We start from the raw sequence: 22,299 nt of genomic DNA on the forward strand, positions 1-22,299 counted from the left end.
TCACAGAACAAAAAAGAATCCCTGGAAATTAAATATATGAAAGCTCGAAAAAAATCCAACAGGAGTGTTTGAAGATAAATTGGAAAAACTCTCTCAGATAAAGAGATGGAAAATAAGAGAGAAAAATACTCACAACATCTGAGGAAAAATCAAGATTCAACATCTGAGTAAAAGTTCCAGAATGAGAAAACAAATCATTAAAGAAACAACATTAAAAAACAAAACAAAACAAAAAAAAAAAAACAACCTTTCTAGAACTCAAGATGTAAGTTTCCAAGGGTGCCTGGGTGGCTCAGTCGGTTAAACATCCAACTTCAGATCAGGTCATGATCTCACAGTTCATGGGTTCGAGACCCGTGTCTGGCTCTGTGCCGACAGCTCACAGCCTGGAGCCTGAAGCCTGATTTGGATTCCATATCTCCCTCTCCCTCTGCCCCTCCCCTGCTAATGCTCTGTGTCTGTCTGTCTGTCTGTCTCTCTTTCAAAAATAAACATTAAAAACAAAAAAAAGATGTTAAGTTTCCAGATACAAAGGACTCACCTAGTAACGAGTTCAATGAAAAGAAAGAAACAGAAGAGGGAAGTCAGGGAGGGATCACACAAAGGCATATTATCATTAGATTCTAGAATATTTAGGAAAAAGAAAAGATGTTAAAAGTTTCTGGAGGGGAAAATAAAGGATCATATACAAATAGTTGGGAATCACAATGACATGAGATGGTTGAAGACAACAGAGTTCTGCCTTCAAAACGGGGAGATAAAAATAGTTATGAAACATGAATTCTATACATATCCAAATTATCAATCAAATGTGAGGGGAAAAAATTCAGACAAATAAATGAAAATTTTTAACCTCCTATGAACCCCTTTCAAGAAATAATGGAGGATGCATTCTACCAAGAAAAAGAAATTAGCCAGAGACATGGAATCCAGTAAATAGGGTGCAGCACCAAGGAGAAAGGCAGGTGCATTCCCAGGATAACAGTGAAAGGAAGTTGGCCTAAAAAAGCAAGCAAATCCAGATTGGAGCAAGATGATAAAGAAATTCAAGAGGTATGCTTTCAATTAAAAAGAAAAAAGATGGATTGCTTGATCCATCTGTATGTACTGAAATAATATTTACATTAGACAAGATTAACTTCAGGGGGGAAAAAAGCTACAGAAGGCAACACGGTTAAAGGTAATATTTTCATAGCCATAAATAACAATTAAGTATGAACTTAAAAATTACGATATAACTATCCTGGGAGGATAGGAGGAGAGTTCATATGAGTATTTTGGCCTTATATGGTTTAAGACAGCAAAATCTTTATCTTCTATTAAATAAGTCAACTTGTGATGTCTAAAATTGAAAAATGGAGAAATAGCAGCTTTAAGCAAGTTATTTTAAAATAGATGCCTCAGAGTGGGAAGTGAGTATGTAGGAGAACAGTAGACTTATTTTCTGTTATAACTGAGTATAAGCATTTGATTTCCACAAATATTTACATGTATTACTTTGATGAGATTAAGTTAAAAATAAGAAGAAGAATGAATTAAAAGGATTAGTTGTGCAAGGATGGTTTCAAGTGGACCACTGAGAAAAAAAGAGCTGTCAACAGTGTCACTGTAGAATCCCAGACATGATAAGGACCTGATCTACTTTGATGGCAGTGATAAAAGGGGAAGTAAAACACTGGAACCAACAATGAAGATACGCTTATTTATTCAACAAACTACGCATGTACTAAATGCAATCCAGTGTAAAAGGCTCTGTGGCAGGCTCAAAATATGAAGCAGAAAGAGATCCCAAGATAAAAGTGTATGATTATCTGTGAATATACAAGCAAGGAAAAAATAAAACTACCAGTTTTACACTAACCTTTTTCAGAAAACAGAAAAAGAGGAAACATTTTATGAGGTCAACATAACCTTGATGGCAAAATGCCAAGTACACTATAAGAAAGGAAAATTATAGGGTAATCATTCTCATGAACACAGATACAAACCCTTAAACAAAACATTAGCAAATCAAATCCAGCAATATATAAAAAGGAAAATGTTATCATGCCAAGTTTGATTTATTCTAGAAAACTAGGAACAGAAGGAACTTTCTTCATCTGATAAAAATGTTATCTACAGAAAACCTTAGCAAACATAATACCTAATCATGAAGTATTGAATGCATTCCTCTAAATCAAGAAAAACAAAACAAAACAAACACCCAAGGATTCTATTGTTCTATTCAACATTGTACTGGAGGTACCAGTCGGTGTTATAAGGTAACAAGGAAAAAGTACTGCAAAAGAAGAAATGAAACACTCATTATTTGTAGACAAATGGTTCTATGACATACAAAATCATAAAGAAACCACAAATAAATGAATTTAACAAGGTCCCTGGGAATAAGCTCAATATAACAGGAATGGGAGAAAAAGAAACTATGTCTATATTCCAGCCATAATCAGAGATTAAAATATTAAAAATTTAGAATTACCACTAGCTTTACCACTAGCATTCAAAAGCTTCAAATACCAATGAATAACTCTAGTGAAGATGGGAAAGACCTCTACAAAGAAAACTATAAAACACTGAGGGAAATTAAAGTTCTAAAAAAATGGATGGATACACCGTGTTCATAGTTGGAAGACTAATATAAAAATAATTCTCTCTAAATTGACCTATAAATTCAAAGCAAACCCAGTCAAAATTCCACTAGGTTTCTTTCATTCTTGGTGGAAACTCAGAGGTAGATTCTAGAATGTATATGGAAATGCAAAAAAAAAAAAAAAAAAGCAACAGCCATTGTGATGAAATACTAAGGACGAACATTGCCAAATAAATTTGTTTATAACATTATAACGATTAAGACAATAAAATACCACATAAGACAAAGTAACCAAGGGAATATCAGAAACAAACTCACAGAAATACAGTCACTTCATTTACAACAAAGGTGACATTAGAAAATAGTGGAGAAAGTATGGTCTTCTCTAAAACTGGTGTTAAATAGTAACATGAAAAAAAAAATTTTTAACCCCTACCTCACACCAAGCCCAAAAATAAATTGCCAATGGATCATAGATCTAACTAAGAAAAGTTAAACAAAAAAATTATAGGGAGTGCCTGGGTGGCTCAGTTGGTTGAGCGTCCAACTTCAGCTCAGGTCATGATCTCACAGTTCATGGGTTCGAGCCCCACATCGGGCTCTGTGCTGACAGCTCAGAGCCTGGAGCCTGTTTCAGATTCTGTATTTCCCTCTCTCTCTGTCCCTCCCCTGCTCATGTTCTATCTGTCTCTGTCTCTCAACAATAAATAAAAGTTAAAAAAAAAATTTTTTTTTAATTTTTAGGAACAAAACCCATAAAATCCCTTTGTAACTTTGCAGTAGGCAAAGGTTTCTTAAACACAACATAAAAAGTACTAATCATAAGGGGGGAAATTAGTAAACTGTACTGCACTAAAATTAAGAACTTTTTCATCTAAGGACACTATTGGAAGAGTGAAAAGGTAAATCACAAATTGGAAGATTTATGCAACACATACCCTCCTCTATAGAGAAAAGTATAAAGATGTACTAAAAATTATCAAATAAGACCTAAACAAATGGAGGGATCCATCACAGTCATGGATGAAAAGACTGAATTTCTTTAATATGCCAATTCTCCTCCAATATATATGTAACTTGATAATGGATTAATAGTCTGAATAAAGAGTTTTTAAAAATCAGTGATAGAAAAAATGTCAATAAATAGCAATTCACAGAAGAAAAAAAATGAATGACCAATAAATTAATATCAAACAGGGAAACGTGAATTTTGTTACTGAGATATACTTTTAAACTACTGCAATACTAAAAACTTAGAAGTCTAACAATACCAAATACTAGAGGGACAACTCACACACTTCTGGTGGGTATCTTAAATTGATATAATCATGTTGAAGAGCAATCTGGATATATCTATTCAAGGTGAATATATACATAGCACATTAAATAGCAATTCTACTACTAGGTTCAGGCCATTAGAGAAACGTTCAAATATGTGCACAAGAATATTCACTACAACATTACTTTTAATGCCAAGAAACTGGAAATAGCAGTTGAGAGCAGAATAGAGAAATTATAGAATGATTCATGTAATGAAATACTATTTAGCTTGAAAACAAATGACAGAGTTTTGGATCAACAGGGATCATCTCAAAACCACGATATATCTGGAAAAAAAGCAAGTTACAAAAGAATACACGATACTATTTATATTAAACTTAAAAAGTGAAACAAAAGTTCAAATATATGTGTAATGTGTATGAATGGCAAAAGACACACACACACACACACACACACACACACACACACACACAGCAAAATATGCATGACGAAGAAAAACATCAAAAGTTACCTTAAGGAAAAGAGGGAGGAGAATAGAATTGGGGATGGATATGTAAGGGCTTCAAAATTCTCTCTGAAGTATTGTCTCAAGGACAAGAAATAGTTCAAAAGCAAAAATGGCCCAAAAAACTAAGATTTAACAAAGTTGGATGATAGGAACGCATACTTTCTGTATGCTGGAACCATTTCATAATTAAAGGTGGGGAAAAAAAGGCATTAAAAAAATGGAAGTTAATGGGGCGCCTGGGTGGCGCAGTCGGTTGAGCGTCCGACTTCAGCTCAGGTCACGATCTCGCGGTCCGTGGGTTCGAGCCCCGCGTCAGGCTCTGGGCTGATGGCTCGGAGCCTGGAGCCTGTTTCCGATTCTGTGTCTCCCTCTCTCTCTGCCCCTCCCCCGTTCATGCTCTGTCTCTCTCTGTCCCAAAAATAAATAAACGTTGAAAAAAAAAAAAAATTAAAAAAAAAAATGGAAGTTAATAATGATAGTGTTTTTGGATTTTTTCTTTTCTAAACTGTCTTTAATGGACATGTGTTAATTTCATAACAAAAAAAACATGATAAATGTAGAGAAAAGGAAAGAAGGCTAATAAGACTAATAAGAGTTAAAACACTGACATAAATAACTATTATTCAAATTAGAGGTGACATAAAAGATACAGGTGAATAGATGAGGGAAAGAATATTCCATGTGAGGTATGTGTATACATATGGATAAATGTGTGCATGACTGGAATCAGAAAAGGCATAATGGAAGGAGGCATTTGAACCTGAAAAGAGAGTATTTTCTAGTTTAAGAAAGTTATAAATGTATTCAAACATATAAAATTCAAGTGATACAGAAATACTCTCAACATATTAGTATGCTAGCCTTCCAGACCTTCCTCAAGGTATATCTGCTTGCCTATTCCTTGAAGAAAATACAAACATACCCATGTGTTTCTTAATAGTATACCTACCTATTTGTATGTGTGTATAGGTACACGTGGGTATACACAGTTTAAATATTTTTAAAGAGCAATCTGCCATCAAATATAGTGTGGGCATGTACATACATATATAAAATTAATTTAACCTTAAACAAAAACATTGTCATGCAACTTAATTTCTAAAAATTATCCTTTGGGGCAGCTGGGTGGCTCAGTCAATTAAGCGTCTGATTCTTTTTTTAAAAAAAATTTTTTTTTCAACGTTTATTTATTTTGGGGACAGAGAGAGACAGAGCATGAACGGGCGAGGGGCAGAGAGAGAGGGAGACACAGAATCGGAAACAGGCTCCAGGCTCCGAGCCATCAGCCCAGAGCCCGACGTGGGGCTCGAACTCCCGGACCGCGAGATCGTGACCTGGCTGAAGTCGGACGCTTAACCGATTGCGCCACCCAGGCGCCCCAAGCATCTGATTCTTGATTACAGCTCAGGTCATGATGTCATGGTTATGGGACTGAGTCCCATATCAGGTTCTACGCTGGGCATGGAACCTGCTTAGAATTCTCATTCTCCCTCTCCCTTTGTTCCTCCCCCGGTTCTCCCATGTACACGCATATATTCTCTCAAAAAAGAAAAAAGAAAATAAAAAATTATCCTTCTATGTCAGTGCACACAGATCTACCTCATTTCTTTTGGAATGACTGTTATATTGCACACACTTGATATATGAGAATGTATTTCTCTGTGACAGATTATTATAAATAATGCTGAGCAGGTACCCTTATACAAATGGGTCATTATTTCTGTAAAGAAAAAAATTATCTAAAAGGGAAATTCAATGGTGCCTGGGTGACTCAGTCGGTTGAGCATCTGACTTCAGTTCAAGTCATGATCTCATGGGTTTGTGGGTTCAAGCCCCACATCGGGCTCTGGGCTGACAGCTCAGAGCCAGGAGCCTGCTTCAGATTGTGTCTCCCTCTCTCTCTGTCCCTCCCCTGCTCACATGCATTCTCTCTTTCTCTCTCTCAAAAATGAATAATCAATAAAAAAAAGAAAAGGGAAATGCATTGGCAAACTGCCCTCCAGAAAGGTCTTACCAATTCCACTTATACCAAAGTGCACAAGAGCATGCCATTCTCTACCATTCTGGCCAACGTTGGGTATAATAAACCTTAACATATTTTTGCCACTCTGATAGATATAAATAGTTTATTATTTTAATTTCATTTACTTGATCAGTAGTGAGGGCACACAGAATATTTGAACATCAGAAACTGGGGGGGCGGGTAGGTGAAGTAACTATGATTGCACACAGAGGTTTGAAGACAAATGAATACCAGCAAGTGATTTAATTTGGTTAAAATACCATGAATTAAGATCATTTGAGGTTGACGATGGCTTTGTGAAAGGCAAATACCAACTTAAATATACAACTAGTGTTCTTTCTTCAGGTTATGAGATTATCCTGAAGATTTTTTTTAGTAGCAGTGACATGATCAGATACCATGCTTCAGAAAAGTAGTTTGGGAAAAATGCATAAACTTTCTGGGGGTTGGGAGGGAATCAGCAGGGAGGAGATTTCACTGGCTACAACTCAGGCCAGAGTTCAGATAAGAACATAAACTAGAGCACAAGAATTAGGAATGGAGAAGTGATGCATCAGAAATGTATTATTTATAGAGGCCAAATCAAGAAAACGGGGAAAGTATTATATAATAGAGGGATCAATCACGTACATGGTTGAAGAAAAAGTGCTTCCCAACCAACCTGATACTAACCACCTACCCTTTAGAAAGAAGGGGCACCTGGGTGGCTCAGTCGGTTAAGCGTCTGACTTTGGTCAGTTCAAGCCCCGCGTTGGGCTCTGTGCCGACAGTTCAGAGCCTGGAGCCTGCTTCAGATTCTGTGTCTCCCTCTCTCTCTACCCCTCCCCCACTCATGCTCGCTCGTGCTCTCTCAAAAAATGAATATTAAAAAAAAAATTAGAAAGAACTGTAAACAAATGTCCACAAAAATAATAAAATGGAAGAAAAATATAAATTCTATTAATGAATCATCTCAATAACTGAAATTAAAATAAGGAATTACATTTCTTGGGTACCTGAGAGATCACTGCTTTCGATTCGACGGAGATCAGAATCTGCCCAAAAGAGCTTGCCCAATCTGCTATCAAGGGCTAATGCAATTGGTTTACTTAGGCCACTGAAAAAGAGGACCTCCCGTTCTGTTCCATCCAAAGCAGCCCGTTCAATTTTGGGAGACCTTTCCTGAAGATTGGTAAAATACATATACCTGAAGAGAAAGGAGGAAACAGTAAGTTTATCAAAGTAAGATACCATACAAAATGAGACTATTCTTAAAGATATAAGGAGTAGAATATTTTAAAATCTTATTTTTAAATGTTGTAGAATGTGTTATTTTTAAGGCCATGGGATACTTTTATTACTTTTGGTAACAGTAACACAGAGTATACAGAACTTCTTGGGGAGCTAATTTTCATGAATTAATAAAATGAAATGATAGACACAGGCACACCTATGCTTTTGGAATATTACAATACAGAAATAAAAGAACAGTGATCAGAGAGACCTGGACTCAAAATTTTAAATTCCTTCTCTAATTAGTCTATTTCATAACTAAAAATAAGTCATATATGAGTTATTTCTTATATTTAAATTCTAAAGTTCATCTCTTTCCAGTAACTCTTTTGAAGTAAGCTACTTCCCCTGCTTAATTCCTTATCATTCATTCAGATGCAAAAAAGTACTATTTTACCAAATGTAAAGCTCTGTATTGAATGACAGAAAACATTAGTTCTTGTCATAAAGGAACCTAAAGTCTAGGAGAAAATATAACACCAAAAACACAAGTCTGAGGTTGAGGTCTAAGCATAACTAGAGAGGCAGAGATACAGAATGCTGGGTATTTGGGAAAGGGGAAAACCACGCCAGGCTGGGGTGGGCTAGCTCAAGGAAAACTTCACTGCAGTTCAGTCTTGGAGGTATGGGTAGAAATTAGAACTAAAGCAATAGTGACAAAGGAAAGAAATTCTAGGCAGGAAAGTCAGGGAAAGCAAAAATACAAGAAAATGCAGGGGCAGGTAGATAGAACATATCGAGTTTTTTCACTGAAGCACAGTATTTTAAAGGTAAATAACTAATGAGCTGAAAAGGAAGGCTGATGAGGATCTCACATGCCAAGATATCTGAAAACAACTTGAGTAGCATACCCTTTCTCCGGGTTTACCACAATGGCTCGAGGTCGGTCTTGCTCGCCTTTTAATACCACTCCAATTGATCTCCCATCTAATCTTGTTACGTTAATGACATTGGTGGCCTCACAAGTCCAGTAAATGTAGCGGCTATAAATATCAATGCTGAGGTCATAGGGTTGTATTTCCAGGTTCTGATTTGGAACTGAGCTCACAACCACAGTAAAACCCTAGGGAAAGAAAAAGACGCACACATAGAAAATTAGACTCCAAGCCAGAGAACCCTGAAGTGATCGCTCACAAAGCTTACACTTACATGGTACAAACCTGAGAAGGAACTCTCAAGTCTCACCAGACATTTCTTACTAACAGACTTTTTTTTATGGGTAATGTGCTTCTTTTTTATCAGGCATTTTAAATGTTCCCTTTGGCTATTATGACATGTAGCAGAGGAGTGAGCTGAGGCCATATTAGTTGCTCTAGGAACCCGACAGTGCATTGATTCGAGTGGGAAGGTGGCAAGAGTCTCCTGTAAAGTGGCTATAGCTGCAGCTAGAAACATCCCTACAAGTCCTCCAAAGCAGGGGTTCTCAACCAGGGGCATTTGGCACTATGGGGAGACATTTCTGATTGCCACATCTATACGAGTACAACTAGCATCTAGTGGGTGGAGGTCAGGGATGCTGTTAAACAGCTTACAATATACAGGTCATACCTCCAAAACAAAGAATTATATAGCCTAAAAATGTCAATAGTGCTGAAGGTGTGAACCGCTTACAGAGACAACAGCATTGAGGGCTAGAAACCACATCGACCAGTCATGTCCTTCTCCAATCCTCAAACCACCAAAAAAAAAAAAAAAATGTTTTTAACAAAGCAAAGCAATAGGGAGGTTCTGTTCTAATGTTCTATATGAATAAATTATATTTCATTTACTTGGCAACATTGAGATAATATATTCCTTAATGAGGCTATCTCATTTATCTGCTGTGCCCTTGACTGTATAATAACAGCTATAATTTCTATTATTTATCAGTCTGTTAGTCCTGGTCTATATAGTGTAAGGTGCATCTGTAATATACCACTATTGCTAGACCTCTCAATGATCCCTCAACAGCCCCTAAATACATGATCACCTCACCCTTAGTGACATACCAAAACTTAATCCAATCTCCCTAAATTCTAATATATTCAAAATTCAACATCACTGCTATAAGGAAGACAAATGATTATTTATAGTAATTCCCAGTCTAAAACTGCTTGGCCACAGAAAGAAAGTAAAGTAGTATGGATAACTGTGATATAAACCATGACTGGTATGTAAGCATAGATAAGATATTGATAATATTTTTATTCCCTCCCCTCCCTGGTCACCAAATAATAGCCCCCCCATCATTAAGTTAGTGATAACATATCCTTAGGTGTTTTTAATTTTACCAAGACTGTGTTATATGTTTCTTATCCTCTAAACCTTTTAAAAATAATTAATAATAATAGAACTGTTATTTACTGAGTTTATACATACTATGTAACAGATAATGGGCTATGTGCTTTACATTGTTTTCAGCTAAAAAGTTCCTAAGAATCTTAGTGAGTGACACAGATAGATCAAAACCAAGGTCTATTTAATTTCAAAGCTTCCAACACTCCATGTAAATGAAACCATAATGGAAAAAACTAAACAAACAGATATGAGTGGCAGTAACAAAGTCATTACCAACATACGAACTAAGTTTTCCTTATACAATTTTTATTCCAACAGCATTATCAAACAATTAGGATCTTTGATAATGATCAAAGATCATTAGGAGGAAAAAAAGCTGCTAGGTCCAGAATTTCACATTCTTCTCTCTCTCTCTCTCTCTCTCTCTCCACGTGCGTGCATGCACACACACATACACGCATGCACACACTCAAGAATTAAGTAAAAGAGGATGGTTAGTCCAACTACATAGCAAAAAAACCAGAATTTGAACCGAGCCCTGAATTACCTGGCTGCCATCTTCTTGTGCTTTTCGGATCATGTTTTGTCGTGAGTCAATCCAATAGAGTTGCTTGTCCAGTGGGTCATAGTCAATGGCCCGGACATTCCGAAGGCTGTGGATGGGAAGGATGATGTCAGGGCTCTGCTGTTCATCAATCACCATGCGGTTGATGGCACTCTTCTGACTGAAGAGTAGGAAAGTAGTTGGAGCTTAAAGAAAGAAAAGAGCAAATTTTAAACACAATTACTCTAAACCTTGTATCACTCAAAGATCTGATCAACCTGTTGTCTACATTTCATGCAAAACAGACACAGATGTTGAAGAGGTAAGACTGAGGACAAAACCCTCTGGAATGTCCCTAGAAACTCTCCTCAAGGTGATACTAATGAGCACTATGCTATCAAACCAGTTATGAATTTACCCAATGACATAGGGTATTATGTCATAACCCTAGCCTATTTTGTTCCATTTTGTCCACAGTGTCATAAAAGGAGACTTGATTTCAATAAAGCATTTGATAAAGATATCAAAATTCTCCTTGTGTGCCAAGTGAATAATCCTACTCTTCCATAAGCTATTCTGCGGGTGAGGAAACCTGGGTTTCCATAGGTCAAAGCATAAATTCCAAGAAAGGTTTTAGTATCAGCTCTCTCATTATCTACTCACTTGATCATAACTAAGTCACTGCACCTCTCTGGGTCAAAGTTTGCTCAACTCTAAAGTAAGGTTACAGCTATTTTGTCCTGCTCATTGAGTTCCTATAAGAATTTTACAACATATATGAAGATACTTCAAGAATTAAGGGTGCTGGGTGACTCAGTTGGTTAAGCCTCCTACTCTTGATTTTGGCTCAGGTCATGATTTCACAGTTCGTGAGTTTGAGTCCCGCATCGGGCTCTGCACAGTGAGTGTGGAGACCGCTTGGGATTCTCTCAGGGCGCCTGGGTGGCTCAGTTGGTTGAGCGTCTGGCTTAGGCTCGGTTCATGATCTCAGTTCCCGGGTTCAAGCCCTACATCAGGCTCTGTGCTGACAGCTCAGAGCCTGGAGCCTGGCTTTGGATTCCATGTGTCTGTCTCCCCCTCTCTCAGACCTTCCCCCACATTCGCTCTGGCTCTCTCAAAAATAAACAAACATTAAAAGAAATGTAAGGGGGGGCGCCTGGGTGGCTCAGTCAGTTGGGCTTCCGACTTCAGTTCAGGTCATGATCTCGCAGTTCATGAGTTTGAGTCCCACAGGGGGCTCTGTGCTGACAGCTCAGAGCCTGGAGCCCGCTCCAGATTCTGTGTCTCCCTCTCTGTCTGCCCCTTTCCTGCTCACATTCTGTCTGTTTCTCTCTCAAAAATAAATAAACATTGGGGAGCCTGGGTGGCTCAATCAGTTGAGTGTTTGATTTCAGCTCAGGTCATGATCTCACAGTTTGTGGGTTCGAGCCCCACATCGGGTTCTGTGCTGACAGCTCGGAGCCTGAAGCCTGCTTCAGATTCTGTGTCTCCCTTTCTCCTTGCCTCTTCCCTGTTCATGCTCTCTCTCTCTCAAAAATTAACATTAAAACAAAATAATAAAAATAAATTTAAAAAATAAACATTAAAAAATGTAATAATGCATTACTGTCAATTATACCTCAATAAAAAAGTGTAAAGTATTATATAAATGTAAAGTAAAAATAACTACTGTTAATTATATCAGTAGTAGCAGTAATAAAGTTAGTATTAATAGAAATTAAATCCTCATGGATTGCAGTTACAGGTTTTATTTTGCATTGTGTGGATGATAATTGCAAGGAAAGCCAGTAAAAATGTCTCTCTCTCTCTCTTGCTCTCTCACACACACACACGCACACACAAAACTAGTAATAACAAATGCTTTATACTCATTATCTCTATCTTCACAAAAAACCTTGTATTTATATTTTTACCAAAAAAATATATTAATCTGATATTAAGTTGATGTCCTAAATTTATGAAATGGGGAAATGCAACAGAGACTAACCCTCGGGACTAAGACACTGATTACTACGCAGGAAAACATCTAGAAAACAACAGCATTTGGGGCGCCTGGGTGGCTCAGTTGGTTAAGTGTCCAACTCTTGATATCAGCATAACGGCTCAGGTCATGATCTCATGGTTGAGATCAAGCTCCACTTGGGATTCTCTCTCTCCCGCTCTCTCTGCCCCTCCCCTGCATATTCTCTCACTTACAAAAAAAAAAAAAAAAAGAAGAAAAAGAAAAGAAACAGCATTTCACAGTGCTACCAACAACTTCAAAGTCTACTATTTTGAAAATCTTCATTAAACCATATATAAAAATTCCACAATTATACTCCAGTCTCTTGGTATTCAGTCATCACCTAAACCCAGTAGAATTTTGTGCTTTTCGTGGACATAAACATAAATGGCCAATCTAGAAGTCCTTGCTTAGGAGGACCTAAGCCCCATTCTTCACGATTCCATCATGTGTGGTTCCCTGGTTTACTTTACATTTATACCCAAATGTACATTGGCTTAATTTGAGTTTCCCAAAGAAACTCATTGGTACTCATAAAGAAACCTGGTATTTACAACACTGAAATTCTTTTTTTTTTTTTTTTTAATGAAACATAGTTGACAAACAATGCTACATTCACAACACTGAAATTCTGCTTTGTGTAAATTCTTCACCAGCTAGAAGCCCATACCTAGCTTGGAAGATTTAGAAAGTCTCCCACTGGAACCCTCCATTATCTGGAGTCAACTCTATCACATACTGACTTAACAACTTTTAGCAATTTTAGTAGAACACATACACTAGGTAGTAAAAATATATGTCACAACAGGGTAGCTTTTTTTTTTTTTAAGAATTATTTTTTGGCAGTACTGCTTTCTTGTAACTGAAGAAAAAAGGGGTGGGAGGGGGGCTCTAAACTCTTAAGTTTCTGACAGAATAATCACCACTTATACTAAGACATACAATGAAGCTTAGACTCCAGAGTTTTAGTTGCCAACTTTTCCTGCCTGGGAAACAATTAATCAAGTATATATTTGGCCCCTACCATGTTTTACTGGGCACTTGCTTTTTTTTTGAGTCAAGTTTTAACCTTCAATTAGATTCTACAATTAGGTGTTTTAGAAACGTAGATTAAGACAAAGTCAAACATGGCTTCAAATAAATGCTTGTTTTGAAAAGTCTACATATGACATTAATGGAAGCTGATGTTGTCACTTATTTCAAGGAAGACCTGATTCTGTCATTCAGTGCTTAAAGTGATAAAGAATATGCAATTTTGTAAGTCCAAATCCAACCTAATTTATGTAACCTCTAACTCCCTCATCTCCTGCAGAATGGTACTTTAAGAAATTGTCATACAGACTGTCTGAGCTTTACATTGTCACAATGAAGACAGATGAGATGTTAAGTAGGAGGGAGGTTTTCAGCTCCTTTTGAAGGCACAATTGTTCACCTGCAGCTTAAAGGAAGGCCATGCTCTTGTGGAAGAACTTCATAAACTACAAGGCCAACAAGCCCATCACCTCTGACTGTGCCACTTGTGCCCTGTGCCAAGGGCATGAGTAGGGACCAAAGTCCAGTCCACACTTCATTAGCCAAGCCATGCACCTGTGTGGCTGCAAATGCTGAAAGGAAACCATTTTTTCCTGATTTGCACAAAGGTGCCATAGAGACCAACCACCTCAGTACTGAACAAGGGATTACACAATTTGGCTTCTTGTTTCCTCCCTGACTTGATCTCTTTATTCACTCTAATCCAGTGACACCGGCCCCCTCGGTGTTCCTCTAACATGCCAGACATGCTTCTTCCTAAGACCTCTGCATTTGCTGTCTCTTTTGCTTAATAGATCTTCTCCCAGATATCCACATAACTCATTTCCTCACCTCCTTCAGTTCTTGACATAATGTCACCTTATCAGTAAGGAATTCTCTGATCAGTGTATTTAACATTGCAATTCTCCTCCTCACCCTTTCTTGCTCTTAGTATTTCTCCAAAACATTTATCTCCATCTAACCCATGATATAGTTTACTTACTTGATTCACTATCTGTCCCACTGGAATATAATCTCCATGGGGGCAGAGACTGATGTCTATTTCATTCACTGCTACATTTTCCACTGGCTCCAATAATGCCCAGTATGTAGCAGACATTCAATATATATTCATTGGAAGAATAAGTGAATAAACACATGAAGAAACAAGCATTAGATCACAATAACTAAGGGGCAGCCCCGTAGCCACAATTTTGAAAGAGAATAAAATTATTTCAGATTAATTGGGAAGGGAAACAAACAAATGTTTATTTAGGACCTCCAACATGTCACTCATCATTCTAGATATTAATCCCCAAAATTATCATCTCCATTTTTAGGTAAGCAAACTCAGAAAGGTTAAGTATTTTCCCAAGGTCACAAAGCTGGTAAGTGGAAGAGTATATGTATCTTTCCAAGTCCTTCCCTGCTTCTTCATTCTTTTATTTTACAATGATTTCTTGAATCATTACTACTCACCAAGCATTGTTCTAGGCACCTAAGATCAGTGAAAAAAACAAAACAAAAACACTGCTTCAGGGAGTTTATGTTCCAATAAACAGACAATAAAAGCAATTAACATAATTAAGAAGTTATAGTATATAAATATTAGAGTACATAAATTACATACGATAACAAAGAATGATAAATGTTATAGGAAAAAGAAAAAGTACAGGTAAGGAACACTGGCAATGCTAAATAGGGTGGAAGGATGATTTGCCATTTTAAAAGGGTAGATCAAGTCTCACTGTGTAGGTCACAATTAAGCAAAGACTCAGAGACGAAGTATATCCATGTAAATATTTGAAGGAAAAACATTCCAAAAGGTGATAAGCAAAACAATAATCCTGAGGTGGGAGTAACTGGCATATTTGAAATCAACGAGGCTAGGGTAGCTGTGTCATGAAGAGAGCAAGGGGAGAACAGTGAAAGCCACGGTGAAAACAGTGAAAGCCAAGAGAAGCAAAGGGGGAGGGATGCAAAGTGAGGGGTACGGATCATGTAGGAACTTGTAGCCCATTATAAGAACTAGGTTTTTACTCTGTGTGAAATGGGGAGCCATTGTAAGGTTTTGAGAAGAGAAACAGCATGATCTGATTTAGCCTTTGAAACACAGGTCAAACATGAAAAGATGCTCAACATCATTCACCATCAGGGAAATACAAATCAAAACCACAAATGAGATACCACCTCACACCTGTCAGAATGGCTAAAATTAACAACACAAGAAACAACAGGTGTTGGCGAGGATGCAGAGAAAGGGGAACCCTCCCACACTGTTGGCGGGAATGCAAACTGGCACAGCCACTCTGGAAAACAGTATGGAGGTTCCTCAAAAGTTAAAAATAGAACTACTTTATGATCTAGCAATTGCACTATTAGCTATTTACCCAAAGGATACAAAAGTACTGATTCAAAGGGGCACACAGTTCCCAATGTTTATAGCATTGTATCAGCAACAGCCAAACTGTGAAAAGAGCCCAAATGTCCACTGACTGATGAATGGATAAAGAAGATGTAGTATATATACAATGGAATATTACTCAGCCATCAAAGAGAATGAAATCTTGCCATTTGCAACAATGTGGGTGGAGCTACAGTGTATTATGCTAAGCAAAATAAGTCAGAGAAAGACAAACATCATATGATTTCATCCATATGTGGAATTTAAGAAAGAAAACAGATGAACATATGGGAGGGGGGAATAAAAAGAAAAAAGAGAGGTAAACAAACCATATCTTAAAGATAAAGAACTGAGAATTGATAGAGGGATGTGGGTGGGGATTGGGCTAGATGGGTGATGGGTATTAGGTAGGGCACTTGTTATGATGAACACTGGGTGTTATATGTAAGTGATGAATCACTGAATTCTACTCCTGAAACCACTATTGCACTGTGTGTTAACTAACTAGAATTTAAATAAAAATCTGAAAAATAAATAAATAAATATATACATACACGAAACACAGGTCAAGGAGTAAATTGCCCACAATGTTGGAAAAGTATCTAAAGGCAAGCACTTTGTGATAAATTTCTCTCATAATCTGCCTTGGATTCTAATATATCTCTACACAAATATTAAATGGTACTAATTATAAAAAGAGGACACAACAGGGGCACCTGGGTGGCTCAGCTGGTTAAACACCTGATTCTTGAATGTGGCTCAAGTCATGATCTCAGTTTGTGGGTTTGAGCCCCACATCAGGCTCTCCTCTAGCAGCACAGAGCTGCTTTAGGTTATCTCTCTGCCTCTCCTCCACTTGTACTCTCTCTCTCTCAAAAATAAGTAAACTTAAAAAAAAAAAAGTACACAATAGAAAGCCACTTGAAGCACTGTTGATCTATCTCCAAAAGGCAGCCAAAGACAGATATGGGGACTCTCGGCACTGATTCCTCAGGCCTTCACTCAGCAACTAATATGCACAAATATAAGCAGTAAAAACAATAATGATCTCAAAGGGTCTTTCCATATTCCCCTTGGTTCCATTCTCCATTGGTCATTACTCCTATTTTTTTCCTTCCATTCAACGTCAAACTTCTTGAAAAAGACAACTACCCCTCTCTCCCTTTCTCCATTCACATTCTGACCAACTCTAATCTTTAACCATTATTTCCCTGCAACTAATCTCTTTAGGGTTACTAATCACTACCTTCTTCAAGAGTCCAGTGGACATTATTTTAGGGTTCACCTAACTCAGCCTGTCAGCAGCATTCAGCACAGTTCTCTGTTTTGGAATAATCTTATTTCTCGTGCCCCATTCTCTCCTGTTTTTCCTTTTCCCTCTCTGGATGCTACTCTTCAGTGTCCACTGCAAGCTCTCCCTCCTCAGACAGAATTCCTTAGGTTACCAGACCCCTTCCTTTCTCTTTAACAGGAGCCGGCAAACTGCAGCCCACAGCTATATCTTGCCCTGCTGTCTGTTTTAGAATAGTTTATTGGAATTCAGACACATTTTAAAAATGTCTTGTCCATGGCTTTCATGCTACAGTAGACAGAGTTGAACAGGTATGAGAAACTGTATGACTCACAAAGCCTAAATGTTTACTCCCTGGCTCTGTACAGAAAGTCTGCGAACTCTAGCTCCATACCCTCTCCCTAAGTAATCTTACCCATTTTAATACGTGGTGGCAATTCCAAAATCTATTTATCTTCAACCTCATGTCTCCCCTCTTCTATCCAACTATCTATTAAATGTATCTATGTCAATGTCCCATGGGGAAATTGATATAAACATGCCTAAAATTAAACTTTTCACTCTAGTCTTCTCATCTCCTACCTACTTAACTACTCAAACCAAAAATCTAAAAGTCACCCTTGCCTCCTCTCTCTTCTTCTTCCTCACGTACAACCTACTGTTCTGTTCATTCTAGCTTCAAAATATACCTTCAATCCATCAGCTACTGTCACCACTGCCACGTCCCTTACCATATCAGTCTGCCTGACCTCCCTGCTACCACAACTCTCTTCAAATCCATTCTACACAATAATCAAATCATGTTATACCTTAATTTTCACAGCAACCTTACATGATAGTTAATATTATTATTCCCATTTTGCAAATGAGAAGTTTAAAGGTTAAAAAATTTATGTGACTTTAGTAAAACTCAAAACTATTATGTGGCAAAGACTCCATTAAATCATTAAACTATAAACTTATATTCTTTCTTTTTCACAACTGAAGCCTTGTGTCACAACACACTGAATCCTTTCCTATGTGACTTCTTATACTTTCAGTCACAGAATAAAGTAATTTCAATAGTGAACTGAATAGTTAATAGCTATTATCATTATTATACACATCATTTAATATTTTATATTATTATATGTTAAATTTAAACATTACGTTTATATATCATGTAGAATAATATATATTTATTTTATGCTTTTTATATATGTTTTATATATTTTTGTATATTACATTATGTCATATATGTGACTAATTGAATAATTAATAGCTAATCCAATATCCTATAGCAGTTTTGTTACCATCCACCCTAGTGAACCATAGCCTACACTTCTCTGACATGAATTTACTCTTTCCGGTCAAATTCTCTATTTGTTTATCATATCTAGCAATTTGTTCTTGTCTATCCATCAAGACATGGGCCTTCACATATACTTGAGTCATAAACCAGGTTTTCCCAAGCCAACAATGTTTGTTACACATTATGTTTTGATGTCATTAGCACAGTGTATGTGTGGTTAATGTGTATTTAATATGTAATATGTACTGCTAATGTTTAAATATCAGCAGATATTACAGCCAAGAAAAATCTGGATGAATGGAGAAGATCTGGTAAATCAGCTGGAATTAAGTAGTGACCACCCACAATGCTCAGAGCATGTGCTCTTTAGTTCCCCAGATATTTACAATTATTTTATACCGGGATAAATTTACATGAAAAATATACATTTTCCACCTGGCCTCTTATTTGCTTAAATTTTTTATCTTTAGTCTATACTATGAACTTCAAAGGACAAGGAGGTTGTAGTTTGAAAATTTTCTTTGTTTTACTGTCTGTATTTTATAATAAATATAACACGAATAAGAAAAATATAATATAAATACTTAATAGCACGCATGTATGACAGTCTGTCTCACTGAAGCTATGCAATTGTGCACTAAATATTTAAATGCTCAAAAGTAAAAGACTTAATTTTTTCTGTAATACCAATTTTTCCATAACAGCAACTGGCTATCGTCAAACAGTTAAGTTACAAAAACGTGCGTTTTTCCATCTTTAGTCCTTCTCTTTCGTTAAATGATCAACTCTGAACTTCTACAACTTGTTAGCTCTAGAAAGAACATGAACTACAGTGTTTTCAAAATCCTGCTTTCTCCTCGAATTCTAGTTTGCACTGGGGGAGACGCAGCTTACCACTACAAGTCCTGTTGTCGGCGTTGAGAGAGTAGTGGGCAGGGCATCCACAAACAAAACCCCCAACTGGCACAGCCAAGCAGAGGTGGGAGCAGTGCCCATTGCTGGAAGCACACTCATTCCACCCTGCCTGCCGAGAGGAGTGAAAGACGAGGATGTCCATCACATAATCCAAATGGCCCTGGATGATGGTGCGGTTTTGGCCACTGGTTTTGTTGGCACGTTCAATGCTGCGCCGGCTCCAGTCCGTCCAGTAGATGTAATCTTGGTACTGAGTTAAGCCAAAAGGATGAGGCAAGTCATCTGCTATAACTTCCCGGTTGAGTCCTGTTTTCAGAAAGGCAGTAGACGGGAAAAGCAGAGGCATGAAACATGTGAGAGTAGAAGAGCCTTATTGGCCAAAAGAAAGAAAGTTGTAACATATAAAATATTACAGTTGTAAGCAATTTAAGATAGAACAATTTATTTATCTGCAATCAATCCATCTGCAGTCTGACCCCATGCCTCAAACTTCTATTCTTGCTATAAATCACTGAGTTTGTTTAAACTCCAAGTGGTCTGTTTTGACTGCAGTTTTATTTTCTCTCCATAAGGGTCTGTAAGTTGAACTTTTAGTCTTCCTTCCATAAAAAGATGGAAATGCATATACTGTACTTTACTAGTACAAAAAGTCACTTCAGGAATATCTAGGGAGTTACAAATTCCACTACAAGCCCAACAATAATGAAATTTCCACAAAATAAAGAGATGTGAATCCAAGAACCTGGCCCACTATTAATAATGATAAACAGGATACAATGTCAGAACATCTAGACATTCATAGGAAGTTCTGTCAATAGTATCTAACCAATGGTAAACAGCAGTCACGGATTTTTGTATAGAAAGAATAACATACTATATCTGTCTGGATTAAAAAAAAAAAAGAAGTACAGCTTACCAAGCATATTTGAAGATTCTATTAAGTTGGTGTCCAGGTCTGTCCAATAAAGCCTCCTTTTAGCATAATCAATAGTTAGGCCATTTGCCCGTCCCACATTTGGAACTAACGTAGTACGTTCACTTCCATCCATGGCAGCTCTGTCTATCTTAGGTTTTCCACCCCATTCAGTCCAATACATAAATCTAAATTCAAAACAATAGATATGTAACAGGTCACTTTTGATTATTTGGGAAAAAGGGTCATATTCATGCATGGTAACTAAATAAATTTAAAGAAAATATACATTAAATCAAGGAAATCGGTAAAGCAAAATCAAGGCTATCATTTTTTCAATTATTTTGGCACCTTCACCTAAATATTTTTTCTCATATCCTAAAAAGGAAGTGAGTCAGCTTTCTTTAGTCTTTCCAATGAATATGTTCCATCCAAAACCCAGAAACTGGAAACAAACTAATGATATCCATACTGCAGCACTTGCATTTATGCAACTAATATTCAAGAAGATACCAAAAAATCAAAGTTCTGGGCTCAGAATCTGATTCACTTCTGCATAAAATATTTTTGTATCTTTACATATTTCTGAACACAAGTAATTTGAGGTTTAAATTTTTAGACTTATTTTTCAACTTGTATAATCAACTCTCCCCAAAAACAAGTTGCAGGAATATATCAAAGGTAAAAATTAATAGTCTCTAAATGGAACTAAAAAGCAAAGTTTGAAATGTATTTGGTCGTGCAGTCCAAGGGAACATACTATGTGTGTATGAGCAGTGACTCACCCCTTACTGTGTCGGCTGGGCTCTGAACACTACTGCTATAATCCCTGTAAAATTTTAGAATACTTTCTTGCTTTTATATTATTTTTCCAAGTTTTTCACATTAACCTCAGAGCAGCCCCACAGTGTAGGCTGTTTATAGATGTAAAGAGGCCAAAGCAATAAAAGAAATGTGAATGATCTAATTTCTTCAACTCCATCACATGGCAAGGCTAGAACTAGAACCTAATCCCTAGCTAAGTACTTTTTCAACTAAACTAGTAAGGTGCTAGTTTTGGGACATTCTGAATACTGGAACTAGAAAAGCACTCCACATGCCAACTTTCATCAAATACCTGAGGACAGACATTTACTCATCCGTCTGTCAGCTGATGGTTGACTTGGTAGCAATGCATGAACGTGCTTTTCTGAAAATTAAAGTTAGTCTTGGGCTTTGTTTGCATTTGTACTTGTCAGCTGACAGGCACGTGCACACAAGAAGCAAAAACAACTGTGAGACAAATGTCACAGTTGCTAGCAGCCAAATAAACTGTGGAGTCTTTAGTCCCAATTATTAAATTTATCTGTGTGGTAACTTAGAGTTAAGATCACCGTAATCCAACCACAACATGTCAGCACAGAGAAGCTATCTTTGCTCTGGCCTTCTAATGAGATGGAGACTAGGTAATAATGGAATTAATGTGATTTCAAGGATCTATTTTTAATTACAGGTATGGTAAATATGTTTGTATGTTCACACTGTTAACTTCTGCTTTTAAAAGTAGAATTATTCTTCAAATTTCAGATTTCTTAGCTGTTGGCTTTTTAAAACTTGCTACATCATGTAAGAGGATCACCTACCTTTGAAAAACGTCATGTTGTAAATAAATGTTTTTTTAATTGAAAACAGTTTACCATCTCATATCAAAGTTTCTCTAAGCTTTTAACAATGATCAAACTAATTGTCCACTTTGAACTGATGAATATTCTAAAATGGAACTTTTTAAAATGCAGCTATTTCTTAGTACACGGCATTATTTCAGTGGGTTTTACATCTGGTTTAACTTCAGAGAGGGTAAAGCAAAATGCAAACGATACCTTTAAAAAGGCTGTTTATTAGCATACAAATGGGATCGGTAATATTTAATTACTAGTCCATCTCACCAATCTTCCTTTACCTAATGTTAATAATGGCAAAAGTAAAATATAGCTAATAATT

General features: G+C 36.9%; 1 protein-coding gene across 1 annotated transcript in view; it reads right to left on the minus strand.

The window, feature by feature from the left end:
* Positions 1-22,299, minus strand: part of LRP6 (LDL receptor related protein 6) — a 182,230-nt gene that overhangs the window by 23,886 nt on the left and 136,045 nt on the right. The window contains exons 11-15 of the mRNA XM_043561954.1: positions 20,323-20,507; positions 19,386-19,712; positions 10,496-10,698; positions 8,523-8,734; positions 7,395-7,585 (exon numbers count right to left, since the gene is read on the minus strand). Of these exons, the coding sequence (XP_043417889.1) occupies positions 7,395-7,585; positions 8,523-8,734; positions 10,496-10,698; positions 19,386-19,712; positions 20,323-20,507 (1,118 nt within the window). The remainder of the gene's footprint in view (positions 1-7,394; positions 7,586-8,522; positions 8,735-10,495; positions 10,699-19,385; positions 19,713-20,322; positions 20,508-22,299) is intronic.

This window comes from Prionailurus bengalensis, chromosome B4, assembly GCF_016509475.1.
Source record: "Prionailurus bengalensis isolate Pbe53 chromosome B4, Fcat_Pben_1.1_paternal_pri, whole genome shotgun sequence".
NCBI classification, from domain to species: domain Eukaryota; kingdom Metazoa; phylum Chordata; class Mammalia; order Carnivora; family Felidae; genus Prionailurus; species Prionailurus bengalensis.